This window comes from Drosophila teissieri, chromosome 2L (assembly GCF_016746235.2).
Source record: "Drosophila teissieri strain GT53w chromosome 2L, Prin_Dtei_1.1, whole genome shotgun sequence".
In the NCBI taxonomy this organism is placed as follows: Eukaryota; Metazoa; Arthropoda; class Insecta; order Diptera; family Drosophilidae; genus Drosophila; species Drosophila teissieri.
Genome location: NC_053029.1, coordinates 16,138,495 through 16,160,728, shown reverse-complemented (window position 1 = coordinate 16,160,728; position 22,234 = coordinate 16,138,495). Strand labels below are relative to the sequence as shown.

At 40.7% G+C, this 22,234-nt stretch overlaps 5 protein-coding genes across 6 annotated transcripts; 2 read left to right on the top strand and 3 right to left on the bottom strand.

Annotated features, from left to right (window-relative positions):
• Positions 1-419: 419 nt before the first annotated feature.
• Positions 420-1,268, bottom strand: LOC122626691. 2 transcript variants are annotated; one of them, XM_043807052.1, is made up of 2 exons: positions 1,136-1,268; positions 420-1,076 (listed from the first exon to the last, which is right to left on the bottom strand). In XM_043807052.1, exons 1-2 carry the CDS (start codon positions 1,137-1,139, stop codon positions 460-462), a joined length of 621 nt encoding a protein of 206 aa, XP_043662987.1. In that variant the 5' UTR covers positions 1,140-1,268; the 3' UTR covers positions 420-459. The 2 variants fall into 2 exon arrangements, with proteins under 2 accessions (XP_043662987.1, XP_043662988.1); XM_043807053.1 differs by having other exon boundaries at positions 420-746; positions 1,136-1,230.
• A 1,649-nt stretch (positions 1,269-2,917) lies between these two features.
• On the top strand, positions 2,918-5,040 carry LOC122625950 (serine protease grass). The gene is made up of 5 exons (XM_043806023.1): positions 2,918-3,032; positions 3,744-3,863; positions 3,942-3,987; positions 4,034-4,212; positions 4,271-5,040. The coding sequence occupies exons 1-5, from the start codon at positions 2,918-2,920 to the stop codon at positions 5,038-5,040; spliced, it is 1,230 nt and encodes a 409-aa protein (XP_043661958.1).
• A 6,857-nt stretch (positions 5,041-11,897) lies between these two features.
• LOC122625944 (vitamin K-dependent protein C) lies at positions 11,898-12,998 on the top strand. The gene is made up of 4 exons (XM_043806010.1): positions 11,898-12,090; positions 12,147-12,192; positions 12,257-12,417; positions 12,478-12,998. Exons 1-4 carry the CDS (start codon positions 11,898-11,900, stop codon positions 12,996-12,998), a joined length of 921 nt encoding a protein of 306 aa, XP_043661945.1.
• A 4,965-nt stretch (positions 12,999-17,963) lies between these two features.
• Positions 17,964-20,190, bottom strand: LOC122625934 (chymotrypsin-like protease CTRL-1). Its single transcript, XM_043805998.1, has 5 exons — positions 20,172-20,190; positions 18,932-19,069; positions 18,806-18,851; positions 18,592-18,749; positions 17,964-18,481 (listed from the first exon to the last, which is right to left on the bottom strand). Exons 1-5 carry the CDS (start codon positions 20,188-20,190, stop codon positions 17,964-17,966), a joined length of 879 nt encoding a protein of 292 aa, XP_043661933.1.
• A 557-nt stretch (positions 20,191-20,747) lies between these two features.
• LOC122626001 (outer mitochondrial transmembrane helix translocase) lies at positions 20,748-22,164 on the bottom strand. The gene has a single exon (XM_043806096.1). It carries the CDS (start codon positions 22,062-22,064, stop codon positions 20,910-20,912), a length of 1,155 nt encoding a protein of 384 aa, XP_043662031.1. The 5' UTR covers positions 22,065-22,164; the 3' UTR covers positions 20,748-20,909.
• Positions 22,165-22,234: the final 70 nt, after the last annotated feature.

The window sequence follows — 22,234 nt, the reverse complement described above, 5'->3', positions numbered from 1 at the left end:
AGAATACATTTTAAATTTATGTAAATTTCGCTGCAAGTTTATGTTCATGCAAATGTGTTTATGCTACACGGAATGTTAGAAATCTCTAGAAGTGAATGGGGTTTATTTGGAGGAGAAACCCAGACGAGAGATAAAAAAACTACCATTTGAATTGTATTGCCAAATTCCATTTGCTGTCAATTTAAGGATGCTAAATTCGGTAATATTTATCTTGATTCGTTTGCGGGCTTACTTTTATATTATTATGTGAAAAATGTAATGGAAAAGTAACTGGAGACGATGATTAATCCAACATTATCGATTGCATTAAGTGATATAGAAAATAAATGGGCATGTTCATAATTTTCGTTTCATCTCATTTTCCTCTCAGGTAACTTTCATAAAACACTCTCTTTTATAAACGAGACCCAGCCATCTTTTGGTTCAATGCTTTTGCAGCCATTTCTCGTTAGCCTTCGTTCACTCGATTTCCACCTGAGTGTCTTGAAAAGCAAAGCGTAGCTCATTATGCAGTCTATTTGCAATATGCTTAAGTAACCAGACTCCCAATCCCCAGTTTCCCGGGCATCCAGCACCACTGCATCCAGTACCGACTGCACCCACCACCCACCACCGACCCATCCACAACTCCACATCTCCACAGAGTGCATTGTAGTGCCACTTGGTGGTCCTGGGCTTCTGGGCTCCTGGGCTCCCTTTGGCGTCCTGGGCGGCCTGGGCGGCCCGACGCTGATGTTTTGCGAGTGCTGCGGTGAAAATTAAAATTACTTTGGTTACGTCAAATAATGTTGCCTGCGGTGCTGTCCAGGACTCAAAACATAAAGCGATGGCAAAGAAGAGCGGGTTGCCCAGAGGAGCGACGCAAAAGGATGCCAAAGCCAGCATCTTCACCGGCAAAAGGCAACAATTTATAGTGGCCACCGAAGAAGGTATAGTGATAAATTTGACATGGCCAGCGCGCAGACCCAAAAGGCAGCTGCGAAGAATGTAGTTGTGGAAGGCAGCAGTGCAGCATTCCATCCCAACGTTCTCTTCGTCAATTTTAATTATGCCCAAGACGGAACAATAGCCGCATTCTAGCCATGATATGGTTGGCAAGTACAAACTTGTACAGTAAGGTACTTTATTTACTTACGCATTAACTAGTATTAATATGTAGGTTTCTAGAAGATGCAGAGATACCGATCAGTTCTCGTTAACCTTCTTATTTTTCTACTCATTGATAAGTCCTTGGAATTTTTCTACTCATTGATAAGTCCTTGGAATTTTGTATGATTATTTCTATATATGAATTAAAGTCATGACAGAACAATCCACTTTTATCTCAGCTTAATTCCCAGCTACTACGTGAACTCGTATTGCAATCATGCTGGCGTTTACCTCCTCTGAAATCAAAGGGAAAATTTTTATAACGAGCAGAGTTCGAGAAAGTACACAGAGGAAGAGTGAGAGAGGGGGAGAGGGAGACAAGAACTACTTGCATGCAATATTTTATGGTAATTTTATGCAATAAACGTTGAAATGTTTGTCATCAATTTTCTTAACTCATATTTCATGTGCAACCCCCCACAAACTACCCCACCCACCCACTTCCACCTCCCAGTTAGTCAACAGAGTCCTGCACTTTCTTCGCGCGGTTGGATGGAATTGAACGCCAGATGAGAGGAGCGGGTAAGCCGCCTGAAAGCTATAATTTCAAACACTTTTTATTTTAGCCGTTGTCTTTGCTAAGCGCCCCCTTTCAGCCCAATCTACCACCTTTTTCAGCCAACTCGGCCCACTGCTTCACGTTTTACCTTCCTTCCTCTCTATCCAAATGATTTTAGCCAGACGCAAAGTGCATCTCTCTGAGAAACAGGGTAGTAATATAATTGGAACTCTAGCTAATTATGCTGACCAAAATAAATTTTAATAGTATTCCCAATCGCGCTATATTTGCTGTTTAGAGTTTCGATCCATCTATAAAAAGGGAGGAGCTTTTGGAATATTTTAATAAACACCCAGTATTCCGGGGTATCTTGTATTGGAGAGTTCGAGTTGTGGAGTATGCACTTCCGTTCTCTGATGCCGGCCAATTTTTATTCGCTCCTCTTGGCTTCACCCTCACCTAATGTGATTTTCAGCGAATAAGAACGATAAATCTATGGGTAGTCCGATGATGATGATGACTGCGGGAGGTGCCGCTGTTTGAGAAGGAAAGTGGAAAGCGGTTTCGTTTTCATTCTTTCGTAGATATTTTCCTGCCTTCACTAACGAGGCAGTTAAAACGAATCTACGCCAATTTCGGAATTGCTTCGAACTGCAGCTAGAAATTGCAACCCATTAAATGCACATTTCCGTTTGTGAGCGAATTTCCAGCTTTCCATTGCGAGTTAGCATTTTTTTTTCTATTCTGCTGTTTTTTCCTTTCATACTTTTCAATTATAATCTCCAATATAAAAGTGTTTAGCTGGGGAACGATGCTTTTTTTGTTCTTCTATATATTGGAAAAACGATAATAACACGAACGAAAGTTCCCGAAGGTTATATACCCGTACAGTAAGTATTAACGAAAAATTTAAAACAATTATATATAAAATAAAACAAAAATAATGTAATGTAAATAATAATAATTTTTTATTTTTTCCATAGAAACTATATGATTTAGTACTACATACATATGTGCTAGACTTTGTGAAAACTTTTGGAAATTTTTATCCATATAGCTTTAATGATTATAGCTGCGAGACTAAGAATGGATGAAAAAAATTGATGGAAACGGATGAGTGGACAAACGGCTGATGGCTGTTGATAAGATCAAGAAAATATATACTTTATAAGTCCCCTCGTGTTTTCTCTTGTTTTTTGATATGAACAACAGCCTGATAAGGTGGATTATAAAGCCGAGACTCAGAATTAATGGACAAGCACTCTCACAATGAACACCGCAGTAAGCGGAGTTCCAATATTCCTTGGAATTACTCTGATGCTCCAGCTTCTACACCTCGGATGCAGTCAATTTCTCGATCCAGCCTGCGGAATCCGAACAGAATCGACTGCGAGTCCCTGGATGGGTTTTCTGCACTTAACTACAGATACATTTGTGTGCAATCACAATCATCACAAACAGTGCGTATTTATTAAAACTCAAAAAGTCATTGATTGTATATTTCTAAGAACGATTTAATCTTGAACTTTCAGATACTATGCTAGCTATGTAGATCACTTGCAGAATTGATCTGAATACTAATAGTACTGCAATTAGTGATCTTAGGAACATTCAGAAAAAAAAAAAAAAAAAAAAAAAAAAAAAAAAAAAAAAAAAAAAAAAAAAATTAAAAAAAAAAAAAAAAAAAAAAAAAAACTAAGTCCAAGGTTTTCGGGGGGAAACTTCAATTTTTCAACCTTGTAAGAGTTTTCAGAATATTTGAAGATTTGAAGATCCATGGCGTACATATAAATAACGAATACATTTATATAAAGTGCTTATAAATATAAATAAGAAATGGGGACTTAATCATAACTATCTTGCGAATCGAGAGTCTTACTGAGAAATTTCACACACACAAATTTCTTGGAATCAATTCTTGATAAGACCATTGCCGACGTTATAAAGCAGAGGTTCCAGACCGATTTCCCGACACTCGAGCAGTAAAGAGCGCATTATGGAATACACAGCATTAGCCATTGTGGCAATGCTATTATTCTTCCACTTCCCGGATCTAGCCAGTTTCTCGACCCAAATTGCGGAATTCGAACTGAACCAAAAATTGTACAAAGGGTCATTAATGGCCAAATAGCGACATATAACTCGAGTCCGTGGATGGTATTTCTCAAATCAACTGATGGTGCTTTCGTATGCGGCGGAACGTTGATCACAAACAGTGCGTACAGAAATTGTTTTATATATGTATGAACATATATTATATATTAATATTATATTTATTAATATGTCATTGCAGGGCTGGTACTGACTGCGGCGCACTGCCTTCAACGGAACCAGACATTGTAAGTGACATCCATACAATGAGAAGAGTTATATACTTTTTTTCAGATTTGCGCGACTGGGGGAGTACAAAAGAAGTGCCAAGGACGGCGAATGCGTTGGAACTTACTGCCATGTTCGAGTGAAGCACAAAGTGGACGGGGCCTTCAAGCCTCGGCGATTCGATAGCAAAATGCTGTGGAACGACATAGCCATTCTGCGACTAGAAAAACCTGTGGTTTACAGAGGTGGGCCATGTTATAACTTTTGTTTTTTCGCACATTTTATTTTCTTTTGCTTCACCAGCTAACATTAGGCCCATCTGCATATTGGTGAATACCAAATGGAGGAAGTACATCGACAGCATCCCGATACTAACCGGAACTGGATGGGGCATCACCGAGGACGGAAACGACAGCGATTTCCTCAGGACCCTGGACATACGGCGCCAACCGCCACAGGTGTGCCGCCAGTATATCGGTGCAAATATCGTGGGGAATCAGTTCTGCGCGGGAAACAGGAACAGCAATCTGTGCAATGGCGACTCCGGTGGTCCTCTGGGCGCCTTGGTGCCCTATAAGAACTCGAAGCGCTACGTCCAAATCGGCATTGCCAGCTTCACAAGGCGAAAATGCGAGTATGCCAGTGTGTACACGAATGTTATGAGCCACATCGACTTCATTCTCAAGGTGTGGCGTAACTTCGGCAATGGTCAGAAAAATAGACCCCAGATCAGACCTTCAACGCGAGCACCAAATCTAACTCCAACTCGACCACCAACCCGACCACCAATCCGACCACCAGTTAGCCCACCCATCCCACCACCAATTAGCCCACCCATTCCCCCACCACCAATTCTCCCACCACCAATCCTGCCACCCATTCCACCAGCACCCAATCCTCCTTATATGCCCCCAATTCCGGAACCTAACTTCGGAGAATTCATGCCAGATCACGGGCATAACCATGATGATTGGATGGGGCACCACCATGAAGGTCATTCCTGGGAAGTGGACTTTGACTATGATTTTAACTGGGAGCCCGATTGGCACGGTTCGCATGAGTATTTCGATTGACACAGATATCCAGCACACTTTGCAATGATCATGTTATAGCAGAATACGTATATGTTCGTAATAAAATATTTAAATGGATGTTAAGAAGTACAGAAATATATCAACGCCCACACGTCAGTTTTACATGTAGTGCGATAGACAAAATTATTTTTGTTCCAGCTAAGCTTTTGTTTTCCATGGGGGTTCGTGTTAGGGGGCTGGGAAAAGCAAAGCAAAAGCATTGCCAACTAATTAAACTGATGAGAGACAAAGCCCCATGTGAAACAGTAACAAGCAGTAACAAAATAGCAGCAAATACTGCCTATCTGTCAGCAATCCACCCTCTGCACTTCTGCCTACTCCCCGAGCTCAGACTGATGTATGCAAACAACGGCCAGGAGTGAATCTACATCAGTATCTGTCTTGTTCCGAATACTCTTACCAGTCTGCAGATACATCCGTTTGTGTGGAGCACTGGGGGCTAAAGTATCCTAAACACTTTGTTATTATATTAACAAAATAAAATCAGAAAAGTTTCGTAGCATACTGATGAATTTCCAATTTGGGTAATCATATATGTATATACATCATATATCTTTTTTAACACCATCATATTCCTTACTGAAGAGCACTCCAAATTTGTGATGCGAAAGTCGGAATTTCTTTCAGGTCGTGTATACTTTTTTGCACTATTGTTACGGCACATTTAAACAATTGAACACACTCGCATCCGAATGATGGTCAGTCCAAGTGGCCATGTGTACGAGTATGCGTGGCATTCGACCCCCCAAAAGCGAACTGTTGTCATGGCATTTGCACAATTTCCCACAATGAAAAATAAATAGGTGCTGGATTCATTAGGATTACAAGAGTTTGCAGTCGACAATTGTCGGAAAAAGCGGAGACATCTCATGTGAATGTGTAGAAATATAAAAACAGATAACAGTCAATTCGATTTTTTAATTGGGCTTTCCGGCCCTGAGCTAAAGTGCCTCTAGCAATCGATGTAGTGACGTGTTCAAAGAAATTTACTAAATATTTTTACTGCTTGCAAAAATTCAAATACAGCCGTTCAACGTTTTAAAACATTCAATAATGTACCAAGGATATTTTTTGTACTCTTAGCCAATGGGTTTTAATAAATATACTCGTATACATAAATTTGTCATGTATATTTCAAATACCCCAAAGGTTAAAAACAGTAATGTAAAAACATTTTTTTGCACTACTAGGATAAATATTGCAACTTTTACTTGTGTGAACCATTTGGATTCTCTCCCCTTTTTGATTTCACTGTACCTTAATATATTGTTTATATATTTAACGCACTGATATGCCAACTTTCGTTTCATATTTACCCCTGAGTTTAGGGACATAGCTTACGCTGCGTCGCCTGCTAATTTCAATGTAGACTCTAATTTCATTGCTGAATTCCCCTTCACTGGTAAATGTTTGCTCAACAACTGGCAGTACAGTTCCCAGCACTGCTGCAATTTCTGCAGTCAAAATTTTGAGCAAATAGAGTTCCAGAATGCATGTGCATGCGTGTTGTTTGGACAGAAGCAGCCGGATGTGTCGGTCGTTGGGTCCATGGAGTTGGGGGGGTGGTGGAGTCACTGCCAAAATATTTAGCTAATTTATAAATGGCACATACTGTCCCTTTTCATCGACGCGTACACATATGCCCATTTTTTGCTCAGGGTTTCGACCAACAAAGGCATGTGACGCACAAGTGCTGGTTAAACAACAGGCATTTCAATATGCTGCTTTTTAAAATTAAAAGCCCGAAAACAACTGAAAAGAAGATTCCTCTTCATTATGGTAAAAAAATCAACAAATATCTTTATTCTTTTAATGTTTAATATTTTAATGAACTAAAATGCACGTATTTCTGCGGAGCATTCAATCGCTTCTTTACAAAATGTTATATACAATATCCGGTATCATATCGCTGCAGGACGGCTACATACTTGTGTCCATAAATGTACATATATACATATTGCATAACTGCAAACATAATTCATTTTAAAAATCGATTTACCCGCTGGGCTCTGTGTCCAGTGTCCTGTGTCCTGCGTCCTGTGACGCGGACGTCGTCGCTGCAGTTTATGAGTTTATTGTTTACGCTGCTTTCAGCCATAAATATATGCAAAGTGCTTGTAAAAAACAAAAGGTGGCAAGAAAACGGGGCACACAGAGTGGGCGGGCTGGCGCCTCGGATAGACAGTGTTGATGATGGCCAAGAATGCCGGGGTAGCGGAGGCGCGGGGAAGCCAATAACTTTGTTAAACGCCATCGAGTCGAGCGGCTTTTGTTGTTACTCAGCTGGGGTCGGAGTTCGCACAGAACTTAACTTTTAGTTTGCATGTTTCAGCCATAAATGGAGCTGAAGGAAATTGAAGTGGCCATTGTCCTGGAGATGGGTGGGCATGGGATAGCCAGCCATCAGCCAGCTCCTGCACTATTAGCTCGCAGAAAACAAGCCAACCAAATCTATAATTGCCCCCAAACAATCGTCAATCAAATTGGGATCCTTCCATTGGCTCCTGCCCCGTCTGTCCCGACTGTCCTGACTTCCTTCCGTGTTAGCGCACCCAAGCTATAAAATTTAATTTATTTGTCTCTAATAATTTCCCACGGCGACTGTTTATTCTGCAAGTGCTGGCCAGCATGTCGAAGGGCGCCGAGTATGTACGATATCTGTTGGAGTTCACAAATTTTAGATAGTCACTACATCTGGCATATTGTTAAAAAAAAGAAATTGTATTGAAAATATTTAAAAATATAATTAATAGATAGATATATGGATAGATAGACAAATTTATTACATCACAAAGTATTTAAAAGTGCTAGGAAGTTTGGGGACCTTCATATTTACCATTTATCTAATAATTTAATTAATTCATATTATTAAAAGTAAGGGTATCCACTGCGGTGGTAAGTATCTGCCCAAAGCGCACACTTGTTGTACCGATTTCTCCAGACTTCAGCTGAGCAAATCTGAAGCAACAAGGAGCTTGAATAAGGAGCACACACTCGCTCCAGGACCCTCTCCGTTGGCCAAACTCATAACTTCATTTGGCTTGCGTGCCAATTTGAATCGAATCGGAGGTGGCTTGAGTTGGAGCAACTGGGGGAATGCTCGTAAAGCTGCTGCTTTCCCACTTAAGCGCAATTGGTGGCCATAAAAGCCACCGCGCTCGACTGGAAGGGATGGTCAACAAAGCAGGGAAGGGCCACGGATAATAAATAATTAGATCGTTTCGTCCGCAAATTGAAACTAAATGGGGCTAATAATAGGCAAACCTTAGCTGCAGTTATTTGCAGTTTTTCAATGGATTGCTAATTGCATGTACACTTAAAATCAGGGATTTAAATATACAGTTTAAATAATAATAAGTAACACTTAATATATAAAAGAAGAATTTCGGGTTTCAATTTATTTCTTTCAAGCATCAAGTGGCTTTAAGCTGGTTTTACTTACTTATAAATGGGCATTTATCCAATGATGACTAGAAATTAAATGGCTAGTTTCGTTTTACTTTTTTTACTTTCATAATTTAATTTGCGAACATTTTTCCGAGTGCCGGAGGCGTAGTTGCTGCGGCAACGGAAATTTCAAGCCAAACAATTGACTTATCATTTGACTGGCGGAGCAGCCAATCCCCTATAAGCAATCGAAGGGGACAATGGCGAAATTCCACGCAATCGGCTTACTCTGTTGACATTGCTGCGGTTTGGTGCCACTCCCAGGACCTTTCTCTTTGCCCACCTGCCAACAACAATCGCCAGAAGCCAACAACAATCACCGAGCACATCTTCCCAAGGCGAAACAAGGAAAAACTCGTCGCAAAGTCAACAATGTTGACAAATACTCGTATATACTCGCGGTTGGGCGCGGTATCGAGTTCGTTGCAATTAAATATTGATTTCGAATAAAAATAGAAATTTATAATCTTTGCCTTATCATAGACAAGATCGTTTACCTTAAATTCGGATTGCTAAATTGTTAACTTTTTGCCATCACAACACTTAAAAAGTGGTTCAATTCATTTAAATTCGCATATTCTTCAATTTTCGCCATTTTGAATGAAATCTTTAATTTGGGATTTTTCTGTCTACACTTTTTTGAAGTACACGTGGAATGAAGGCACATTGGCCGAGATAAAAATTCAATTAAGCCCGACCCAAACCCACTAAAACAACTGGCACGAACACCTTTGTCAACTAATTACATGTCGGCAACCCGATGGCCGACGAAAGGTTAAAGTAATTTGCAGGGGACCGTTTCTCTGGCTTTTAATTGGAAAAATACGTTTTCGCATTGAGTGACAAAGGTGTGATTTATTATATTCGATGGCTGTTTGGTTCATCACTCTTTTCTCTCATTCTCCGACTCCTTTTGGACCCCTTTCTGGTCCTCATTTTCTTGTGTTTTCCCTTTTGTTGTCTGCTAACTTTTGTATTTTAGATTGCTTCCAAAAAGATTTTTCCTTCCAGCCAAGTCAAAGTGAAATGTGTTTGTCTATGCTAAACGATGCTTAAAATGTTTGCCTAAAGGACTTTAAAATTTAATTAATTTCTATAAAAAGCATAGAGCGTCTACTAAATGAGATTAAGTGAAAGCGATCTCAATAACCAACACCTTGTTTAATGCCACAGTGATGAATAATCAGAAATCAGACAGGAAATTAACTTATTGAACACCTGCCAAACGGGCTCGGCTCTCGCAACGTTCCATCAACTTTGATAATGATTAAAATTTAATTAAAAGTCTAGAAATAGCTGCTATGGATATCCTGTTAAAATAAACAGGAAAGATAACGAAAGAATTTTAAACCAAAATAATCACAAGGGAAATAGATACTGGCATAAAGGCATTTTAATATCAAAGAATGATTAAAAATGCTTCATTCAAATCTAACAAATTTCGAAATTAAAAATCGTTCTTTAACACGCTTATGATTGACATTTTAATCAAAAAACCTAATATGTTTCATATTCACAACACAGCTTTATTTCATGCAATAAAACTGGCAAACCATCCATTAATTTCTGGCAGCTACATCTCGATAATGATTATGATTACTTTTGAGGAGAAATTGTAACATTATTCATATTTACTTAAGGATTTCATAACATAACGTCATTGCTAAAATAGTAAGCTTAACTCATTAAGTGCAAGTAGTTGTACGTTCGCCATACTTTCTACTGAGGACAGAGTGAAGGACATACTGTGAACAATCCTTGAGAGATTATAACGTATCTCCATAAAATTATCAGTTCGGTCTTATCAGCTTAATTTGGGGCTATTGCCAGGGCATTATGAAAAATTCCCTCTGTGTTCGATGCCTAAGTGGCCTCAGGTGCGTGTGTTTTAAGCCACTTTATGCTGCTGTGCACGTAATTAGTTAACAAGTTGCATAAGTTCTCAGACCTAAGCCGTTTAAGTAGCCATGGAGCGTTGATGTTTTCGTCCTCCTTTCGGGTTTTCGTTCTTCTGCCACTTATAGTCGGCTTTGTCCACTTGTAGCTAACGTACACGTTCGTTTGAACGTGTGTACGGGTATCTACACGGAAAACAATTACCCTCTTCTCTTTAACGCTTTTGGAAATAATAGAAATAGGCTCAGGTTAAACGTTAGGCTTAAAAGTAACAAAGTAACTGTAATGACTTAGATTTAAAATTTATTTTAAGAAATTATTCATTTGAACTTTAATTAACCAGGAATTGGATAGTAAATCGCATTGCTTAAATAAAACATTGCAGTTCAATAGTGTATAGAAAAATGAAAATAAAATGGAAATTAAAACAAATTTGTTCAAAACATCGCATCTATTTTTTCAGTGCATCGGTACGTTTGAGTTGGCAAGGACATTTTATGCAGCTAATGATGTATTCATTTTCTATGTGCAGCTCTGCTCCTCCCCAGTGTGTCTTTTCAGGCTTTCAATTGCCGGCAAATGAAGCTCCTTGTGGGGCTGTCAGAGCGTTTTGTGTGCTTAGTGCACTGGAAAGATACTTGAGTTCGTATGAGCAAATAATGCGATTTGCTTAATGAGCTTGCCAGAACACAAAAAAAGCGCACAACACACACACCCACACACACACACCGATAAGTAGGCAATTCGGTCAGCGAATTTCAACCTTGAACTCAATCTGTGAGCCGTAGTTAATTCCGGTAAATATATTCACAAATTCCGGCTGGCTGGGGCCGGGCCGAATCTTTGGCCTTCGCTCCCAAGAGAACTATAAATAACCCTTTCGATAACAAACATTGCGATGTGTTGATAATAAAGGGTTGATTTATTTCTATGCTATGTTGTGATTTATGACCTTTAATGGCCGCCGATGGAAAAGCTTGTGATGCGAGCGCCGTCGTCGTTGTTGAACAATAAAGGAGGAAGAATTCGACAACGAAAATTCAACATTCAACATTTAACACTGGCCAGCTGCAAAAATCTGAAACAAAAATCGCAATGAGGAAGGGCGGCGATAAATACGGAAATTGTGGTGACCCTTGACCCTTGAAGTTACTCAGTGAGGAGACAAGGGATCTTAACATCTAATAGACATAATATTTTCCTTAAATTGAATTACTTTGCAGCACTTATGTATATGTCCTTGCCGAACATCCTTATAATTTCATTCATATTAAACAATATTTTCTGATCTTTAGATATAAGCAACGGAGCCTATCAACTGTTCCTTTAAATGATTAAGTTCAACTGCAACTTATTTTATTATAGCTATGACGCCAGACGGGGAAAATCGTGTATGCTTCGCTGCATCGCATTCTCGGAATAACCAGCCTGATAAGCCCCATTTTCCAGCTTATTAAAGAGAAATGCCCGATCTATCGATCTGCAGTAGCGCAATGCAGTCAGTTGCAATTGGAATCTCAGCACTGCTGTTTCTGCTCCCCGTCCCCGGATCATCGCAATATCTGGACGGAAGGTGCGGACTCCTGCAGAATGGGAAGATCGCGGATAATATCTCCAGTCCGTGGATGGCTTATATACACACTTCGGAATTGATATACGTGTGCGGCGGAACTGTGATAACTGAAAGTTGGTCAATCCCATCAAGTTCTTGGGATCCGTATACATATTCTTTTACTTTACAGAATTAATTCTGACTGGAGCGCATTGCACAACGGCCAACGAACAATTGCACGTGACTGTGAAATATTTACCCACATTTAGTGTTTTTATTGCATATGCTTACACTTTGCAGAGTGGTTCGTGTGGGAGAGTTTATGGAAGCAGATGATGGCGATGGCTCGATATTATCAGAGCACCAAGTAATCCAAACCTTTGTACATCCCTTATACAATATGACTGCAAACGCCAATGACATAGCGATTCTCGGTTTGGGGAAGGATATTGTGTTCTCAAGTGAGTTTTCCATTACAACTCCGATATCACGGCACATAATTTTGTCATTTTAATGCTTAGAAACCATTAGGCCTATTTGCATAATGTGGTGGACAATGTGGAGAGATTATGTCGACCGCATCCAGGTGCTAAGCGGTGCACGGTGGGGTCAGCCCAAGGATCGAAATGAAAGCTATGCATTTAGCATTGCGGACATCAGACGGCAACCAGCAAATATGTGTTCCATCTTGAATGGCACTGCACTTTTGAGCAGCCAGTTCTGCGCAGGAGACTCGGATACAAAACTGTGCAACGTAGACTTTAGCAGTCCCCTGGGAGCCATTATAACCTTCAACAAACTCAAGCGCTTTGTCCTAATCGGCATTGCAACCACCAACCAAAGCTGTAATAGGGCCAGCGTTTATACGGATGTCCTGAGCTACACCGACTTCATCCTTTCAGTGTGGCGGCAGTACCGCAAAGGTGAAGGACAACCTTCTCAGCGTGTGCCTGCATTCACGAACGCGTCCACTTTGACGGAGGAGGTCCTGCGAGAGAAAGGAAGGCCTCCGAAACTTCCGGAATATCCCGATTTTGTTTGAACAATTAAAATGCCTGAATAGCCGAGGTGCCCGCCCACATGCCAACCGACAGCACATTAACTACAAATTACATTCACATTAGTGTTTCGGAATTTTGCAGCCTGCCCATCCGGTCGGTTCCTTGGTCCTTCGTCCATGGTCCTTGGCCCTTGGTTCTTGTGCCTTCTTCCTGGTTCCTCGACTCGGCCTGCTCGTGCTCGTCCTCTTGTGCTTTTCATTTCGTTGCCGTTCTTTTTTTTCACCAAACACCTAATAAATCAAAGCGGACTCGTGAGAGACCCCAGGAGTATGCTTGTTAAATGCTCGTAATAAATTAGCTGCCACCTCCCGGACCGCAAAGCCCGGCCTCGCCCCCAGAACAACCACCAACTGAACCCCCGCAATCCCCGCCCACCTGCCAGACTTGGGGGTCCCCAGCTCCACCTCCAGCTCCAGCTCCAGACCCTTGATTATTGGCTTAGCTCATGGTCTGACCATTTTACAATTGCCTCCTCGCCATCCGATGCCCGCCAATTGAACTCAATCGATGCCATTCCTGCTCTACACTCTGTGGCCCAGACTCATTCATTTTGCTTGCAATTTGATTTCCTTCTTTCTTTTTCTTTTTCTTTTTTGTTAGACATTTTTTCGTGTTATTTTTTAATGAAGTCAGCGCAAAATTTTACGCTGGGCTAGCAATTATTGTGCAAGGCGGGTGGAGTTTCGCGATTGGGGGAAAGATTTCCCGCATTTGGCGTTCCCTTTTATGCAATTCATTTTTAATTCCGTTTTGCCTGAACTTTACGCTAATAATTTGGGTGAAGTGCTTAAAAGTAGTTTCTTTGTTCTGCGAGAATACTTTTAACTGTTTAAAAATATTTTACCTCTTATGTGTTTAATCACAAATAATAACGCTGAGGTGGAGTTCCTTATATAATTTTGTATAACTTACATTAAGTTCAACTCAATTTCCTAAGGGCTTCGTCCAGCTCTTCCTGTTACCAAACGGTTCGTGTTGACTGAAATCAGCCTTCTTTGATATACGTATATAAAAAAGAGCTCATGAGCACATACGGACACTTTTATGAGTTGCGCGTAAATGTTGCATAATTGTTTCATGTACACAATGTCACACGCACGCGACTAACGAAGTGCTCCATGATCGGCGAAGAAGTCGCAGTTTTCTGGCAGAGGGATGCAGGTGGGTCGAGTCGACACTAATTAGAATGCCAAAGACAGGTGGAGGAAACCAAGTAGCAGGGATAGTCATCAGCAGCATTCCGCATCCTGCACTGGGAAAAATAGGGCGTTGTTAAAAAAAAGAAAAAACATATTTTTAATAAGACACTGTCATACATACAAATTACAAATACAAATTTAAGCTTTCCGAATAAATAATAACAGCTGTAAATAATCATTTTTAAATTTGAAAATTAATTTAAAGTCGTGCGGATTTATTTTCTGTGTGAACAATTTTGCGCCAGCCAGGCCAACTTGATGAGAGGCTCCTTCTTGACTTCCAGCCTCCGTGGCAAACTTCCTTTCTACCCTTTTATTTGAACAACTTTGGCGCAGCAAAGTTCTTAAGCGTGCAGGTAAAAATGCAACGTCAACGCCTCGAACGAAAACCCAAAGTTAAATGTATCTGAGTACCATGCACGCTGCTAATGGGGAGTGCATCACGCTAATTTCAGCAAACGCGTGGCAGGCTGAAATTAAAATAGCAACGCCAGAGATGCTTACTTTCAGAATCAGCAGCAAATAAAAGGTGGCGTGTGCTGCAAGGTATGCGACCAAAAATTGTGCAGGCTTCTGCAAAATGTTATACGTCCTATACGTTCTTTTGTATGTCCACTTACTTTTATCAAACACACAATTATTAAAAAGGGTAATATTGTTTACAGGACTGACATTCGCGTTTAAAGTCTCAGCATATGTACATAACAATATGATAGAGTTTTTGAGTTTATTTTAAGGCTCCAACCGAGATTCTGAAGTTTATTGGCTACCCTCCGTTCGAGAGCATAAAATAAAAAGCCCAAAATTCCGAGACTTATTTTTTATGCAAAGGCCAAAAATAAGGGAATCCTGTATATATTCAGAGCTGAGCGGCTGAAAGGCTAAGCAATTTTTTAATACATGCAGCAGCAGACGTGGTGGCCTGGTCACTTTGCAGTTGCATGCCGCACGCGTTCAGTTTCCCCACCACTTTCGGCCACAACTGTTGCCCCAGGCAGCCCAAGGAAAATCGCTCCAAATGAAAAATCACAGCGCCGTGCAGCGGTGTCTCATTCCGTGCGCCCCACTTCCGCTTTCCCCGCATTCCCTTCCGCTTCCTGGCTTTCGGGTTCCGCTCACCCACTGGCCGGCGAGGTCCTAACATTTTTATTGTGTTCTGCTCGGTGTGGCAAAGTCATATTCATTCACATTCATTCATTCACTTCTGACTTGCAACACATTTTTATATCTGCTCCTTTGGTGTTGCTCTTTTTCTGGGCAAAGAGTGTGAATGGTTTTGTATTTTTATCCAAGTTTCTCATATACTCTTCTTAAGAATTTATTTTAAGCCCAACGTTCTTAAACTGCACCTTACTTTCAAATGTGCAACCAATTAAAAATATCATTAAAAAGGAATTTCGTTCATTGATTTTATCTACGAATCTTAAGTCTGAAGTCGTTTATTAATTTAAATACATACATTTTGTAGTGATTGTTAGGTAAAGAGATGTTTGTAGTCGGCCTAACTGAGTGGCATTCAGTTTTTATTTATTTTTTTCGTTTTCATTTCCTATTTTCACATTTTTACTTCTGTCTGTGCTTTGGCTTTTTGATGTGTCCCATTTTGTGTTTGGTGTGGTGTGTGCAGTTAAAAGATTTATAAATATGAATTTTATACATTGTGGCATGGAAAATGCAAATTTTAGAAATGGCCAAAGGAAATAGAAATGGTCGTGCGCAAAAGCACAGATTTTGCCATTTCCCTCAAAAGACTGAGGTCCCAGCATTCCCGTTTTCCCCTCACCTTCGTCCATTTTGTCTCTCATTTTTTGTGTCCTTACAAAGGAGTTTAATAGTTTTTCCACCATTTTTTTTTCTCACACAGATGCGTTTAATGACCAAGAGACTGAAACAGCCAGGATTGTAGCGAATGCAACAAATGGCCACAGGAACCACGAATATAATACTCTTTTAATAGAATAACAGAAGGCATATCGGTTCAGTGTTTCATATACAGTGTTTAAATTAGTTTAAACTTTTTAATGCATGTGTTATATGTACTTTTTGTTGAATAAGCTATATACATATATATTTTTGTTAGGCCAAAAATTAAAAGCTGAAATTTTTAAAAGTAAGGTAAGGTCGATTCAATAGTAAGTGCAACACTTTCCTTTCATTACTAGATAATTAATTGTTATTTGTGCACGATTTTTTACAACCCCACTGGTAGAATGAACTTGTTGGTTTTTTTTGTTTGGCAATGCCGTAAATCAGTACACTTTTATGCAAAAATTTTCCGGAAATTTAATGGCTAAAATTGGCAGTTCGCTGGCTAGCTGAAGGACATTAATATTTATTAACATGCGGTGCATGATTAATGCATAGTAATGAAATTAGTTAAAGCCTCGAAAACTGCCGGCGTGCAATGGGAAAAAATGGGATGTGCTCTTTACAAATAAGGGTTTCAAGTTAAATTGTAAAGTGTAATTAATATTAAATGTCATCAATTATTCTAAAACTGCACATTCGTGCACATGGGGTGCGATAATTGACAGAGAAATCGCTATTCCCATTTAAATCAATTAAATTATGAATGCGACTAAAATTAGTTAATGATGCACAGGGCCGACCCGGTTTGGCTTCTCCCAGCCACTTGATGACAGCAATAAAATAAATTTTGTATTGCGCAATTGCAGTTAATTATTAATTCAATAAATTGTTGCCCACTCACTTAAAAGTATTTCAAATAATTGTCATCAATAAGTGCTCGTGAGTGCGTCTGTCGGTGCAGCAAATTACATAAATTATGCAGTTTATCAACAGCCGAGGCAAAGAAATTGTCATTTAAAGAGTGTGTTGATTGTCAAGTGGTTTGCTGAAGTACACATTTTAATTGAAATAGCCAACTGAAGGACTTATGAAATTAATATTTAAGCTATCTGATTAGTTGATAAAGGTAAATAATTTAATACTGCGAAAGCCACATGATAATTTAAATTCAATAGCAGAAAACAGATTAAAAATCGTTTCCCATGTTTGAGTAGTAAAGTCCTCTGTAATTTGATGCTCTTTGAATTAGCCACCAGAGGGAATCATTAAATTTTATCGGCTGTAAGCTTTCGGTTTCACATGACATTGCCACAACGTCTTACTAAATTAATTGTTCTGTGCTGCTGGCTGTTAAAATCCGTTTCAAAAAGTTTATCTTGGCTCAATTACGCCTTCAGTAGGCAGTTGTGAAGACGCCACAGCTGCATCAGATTTTATTACACCGATTTACATTAAACCGACAAGCTAAACGGCGCATACAACCGTAATCGTAAATATTTGAGACCATCAAATTAGTTGGCTAAATCAGTTTACGCTCGGTGACATTTCAAAGAGTATCTTGTCTCTCCTGATAAGCCAGTAGATTTTGTGTAATCGAAATATTGAAAAATCCTTATATATTGTATATCACTCAAAAATTTAATTCGTGGGAGTGATTTCATCGGTGCCTTTGTTGGTGACTTTGTGGGTGACTTTGTTGGTGCCTTTGTTGGTGACTTTGTTGGTTACTTTTTTTTTTTTTTTTTTTTTTTTTTTTTTTTTTTTTTTTTTTTTTTTTTTTTGTGACTTTGTTGGTGACTTTTTTGGTGACTTTGTTGGTGACTTTGTTGGTGACTTTGTTGGTGACTTTGTTGGTGACTTTGTTGGTGACTTTGTTGGTGACTTTGTCGGTGACTTTGTTGGTGACTTTGTTGGTGACTTTGTTGGTTACTTTGTCGGTTACTTTGCTGGTGACTTTGTCGGGGACTCTGTTGATGACTTAGTCGGTGACATTTTCGGTGACTTTGTCGGTGATTTTGTAGGTAAACTTGCTTCCGAGGAACTATTACCTTTGCTATAATGCCGCCATGCTCGTAGGATAAACTCGATGTGGCTTAGGACATTCGTGTAGATACTGGGCATGTTGCACCTCTGGTTCGATGTGGCGATGCCGATCTGGACAAATCTCTGTAGCTTTTTATGAAGCACCATGGCTCCCAGAGGACTGCTGGATTCCGCGTTGCATAGATTACTGTTTGAGTCCCCAGCACAGATCACACTGCTTGATATATTCTCCCTGAAGGTGCCCATATAGTTGTGGCACATTTCTGGTGGCTGGCGTCGGATGTCCAGGATTCTGTTGCCACCGTCATTGTCGTTCTCTGGCTTGCCCCGTACAGGGCCACTTAGTATCTGTATGCCATCGATATGGCGTTTCCACGAACGATCCCACACAATGCAGATTGGTCTGATGTTGTCTATTCAAAGAAAGCGTGTTCTCTTTAAAACCCGAATTGTGTCATGTTAACACACATTCTAGCAAAATCACTATGTACATGCAAATGCAATCGTGTAGAATTAAACCCACCTGTGTATACAACTTTTGTAGCAAGCTCCAGAACAGCTATGTCATTCGCATGTGTTATCATATCGAAATAGGGATGCTTGCTGGATTCCCTTACATCATGCAACACTGGTAAAGGGTATTCCTCCACGGTTCCCATAAACTCACCAAGCCGAGCTACTCTGGAAGGTAACATCTATTCAGATAGGATTTTTCATCATTTTGAGATGCTACTTACAGTGGCGTGTTGGACGTTATGCAATGCGCAGCAGTCAGTATCAGATCTAAAAAGAAATCCGTTTAATATTCAGGAAATTAATCATATAGAAGTCTATATCAAAGAATAAAGGTTTTTATTACGAACTGTGAGAGATCAAAGTTCCAGTGCACACGAATATCAAATCAGTTGTGTGGAGGAATGCTATCCAGGGACTCGAGGATCGTTTTACTGTCTGTCCATTGGATTGAACACCGCACTCGCCGTCGAGAAATTGGTTTAATACTGGAACAGGGAGAAAAAACAATAGGAGAATACTAACTACTGGCATTGCGATTAGTTGTGCCTTCATCGCAATACTGTCGTTCGAATGAACGAAGCTCTCAGTTTATTATAATCGACATGTAACATAAGCTTATCAAGAAGAAAGAGAACTAGCTCGCTGAATACGAAAGCTACAAGCCACAATCAATTTCATTTGTTCGTACCCTTAGAGAGCGTATAATACTTTATCCTTGATAATGTTCTGTCGAAAATTAGAAAACAGAAATATCACAAACGGTTTTCCCGATTTCCACTTAGAATTGTCTACTATTTAGGGAAGTGCTTGGCATTTCGGGGAATTCGAAAGAGTGTTCCCAAGCTTTCAGGTCACCAACGGCAGTCAATTTTCTTGTTTACAATAGAGCACACATACGCAGCCCCACACACCAAACTCCACACCCCATTCACACACGCACACAATGACAAATGGCAAACAATTACAGGGGGCGGGGCGAGGCAGTCTACGCCCCCATATCTTTGTGCGGCTTCGGTGTTGTTGTTGGTTTTTGGCCGCAATAAATACAATTTGCATGACAAAATAGCAAACACCGGCAGCTTTTGCATGTGCCTGTGTGTCTCTCTGTGTGTAAGTGTGCGTGGGCGGAGATGAGTTGGGGGCGTGGCGCGGAAGCGTCTGCAGGTTCACTCAGCCAAACAAAACTGCACACAAAACAATCAACGAGCAGTCCAGTGCAACAACACTGCCTACAAAGGACCTCATTGCATGGCCCCAAATGCCGAATTTAAAGTACCCTTTGCCAATTTAAGAAATGTCAAATAACTGCATTTTACTTACATTTACTTCATTTTACTACTTCATAATAATGACGCATACCTATTAAAAAACCTGACGTATTCAATTTATATAGTAATTTGAGAATTTTTTGGTTTTAGGTCATAAATTTTCATTAATTTTATAAATTGATAAATATAAATATTAGAAAAGAGTAAGAACTGAGTATTAAATCATTTAATTATGCAAACTGGAATTCAGGCTGAAAAAGTATGAGTTGAAAGTATGAGTTCCGTATACCGACTACTATATATTAATTAACTTCCTTACTACCGAATTGCATATGCATGATAGGAATAAAAATACTCTTCGCTAGAGCAACACTGAGGCAAACGAGGCGGAGGCTGAGGCTGAGGTCCGTAGTTAGGCTTCTGCCGCTTCTGTGAATCAACTTATGAATATTCAATTTTACATAAAAGATTTTTTGCTGTTGCTGTCGTAGCTGTTGTTATTTTGAGTTTTTGTTGCTGTGCCACTGGTGCTGTTCTTTCGCAGCCGTTCCTGGTTGCAGACCTTTTTTCAGATATCTCGCCGCTCTTCATGGCTGCAAAAACTCTTCATGCATGCCATGAAATGTGAAAAATATTGGTCGGGCTGGAAGTTGGGGTGTTGGTAACTGGGTAACTGGCTAGGATGAACTAAAGTGAGGTATAAAGTGGGTAGCCTCGTAAAGTAGAACTAGCCGGAAGATAATGGCGAGGCACTGAAAAAAAATGAGCTCGGCACTGAAACGGAATTTGTTATTGAACATACAAGCACTGTGGCAGAGACTATCGGTAAGTGTAAGTGTAAGGAAGAGAAGTACACTTTTTTGAAAGAAGTTTGACTTTTTAGCGTTTAAAAATATTAATTTGATATAAAATTTATCGTTTTAAGCGATGAAAGTTTCCTAATAAGACGAGAGAAAACTGCAAATTTATCCACGACAGATTGATGCAGCACATAACAAAGCTTTTATTGTCGGCATGGAGACCGATTCTATGCTCATCAATACCCAATTCGGCGTTCTCAGTCCAATTCCAGATCCTTTTCGAGAAAAGCGCCCTGCGCCTGAAGCTTCGACGCCTTCATGACGGACAGCGACTTGAGAAGGTCGTCCATTTGGATTTCCAAGTGCTCCCACTCCTGCAGGGTCTGATCCTTTACCTCGAAGTCCCATTCAATCTTGCCCTTTCCAAGCTTCTCGCCGGTGTTCAGCTTTTCGCGCATAAACTGGCGCATGCGGTACATGGATGCGTGGCGACACAATTCGCGCAAATCAGATCCTGAGAAGCCCGCCGTCAAGCGGGCCAGTTCCTTCAGGTTAACCGAAGGACTCAGTTGCTCGGTCTGGAGGATCAATTGCAGGATTTCCCGTCGCTGGCAGTCTCGCGGTACTCCTATATGAAATTGAGCGGGCATGCGGCGCAGGATGGCTTTGTCAAGGTCCTGCGGCCGGTTTGTGGCCCCCAAGACGAGGACACAAATGTTGGTATTGCTCATTAGGCCGTCCCACTGCAACATGAACTGAGTCTTCATCATGGCGGTGGCCTCGTGATCGCTGCTACCCCGCATCCTGAGAAAGGATTCGATTTCGTCGATGAAGATGATGCAGGGCTGCAGCTTTTTGGCCAGTGTGAAAACGGCGGTGGCCAGCTTCTGGCTCTCGCCGTACCACTTGTCCGTCAGCACGCCGACATCCAGATTGATGAATCGCATCCCAGCATCCTTGGCAATGGCCTTGGCGATCAGGGTCTTGCCACACCCAGGTGGTCCATGCAGCAGGACTCCCTTGGGCGCCCGCCACAGCTTCGATCGGCTAAAGAGTTTGCGATGACGCACTGGCAGCACCACCGTCTCCCTGAGCTCCTGGATAGTCGCATCCAGCCCGGCTATGTCCGACCAGCTGACATCGATGTCCTCGGGAGTAACCAGATGCGAAGCGATCATCATCTCATGCTCGCTAAAGTCACGAGCTCGGAACTTCTTTCCCGCGCCATTCGCCGAGGAGTTCAGCTTGCGCAGCTGCTCCTCCGCCACATATTTCGCCTTGCCCCGGATCTTGTTGTTGGGGTCCAGCGCGTTGATCATCCACTTGGCAGTGTAGTAGGTGAAGGCGCTAAACGCACACACCCGGATTACGATGGCCAGGATATGGCACTGAGTTCCCTCCTGCGAGTCCATTTTACACACTCCAATTTGTATCGACAATCCAATATCGAATAATAAATGTCACTTAAAAATTACCCATCGATATATGACTAACTGCCTACTGCTACGCAACAACACTGATTTACGATGAGTATAGGATTGTCAATTTGTTAAGAATACATGTATAGGTTTATAAAAATGAA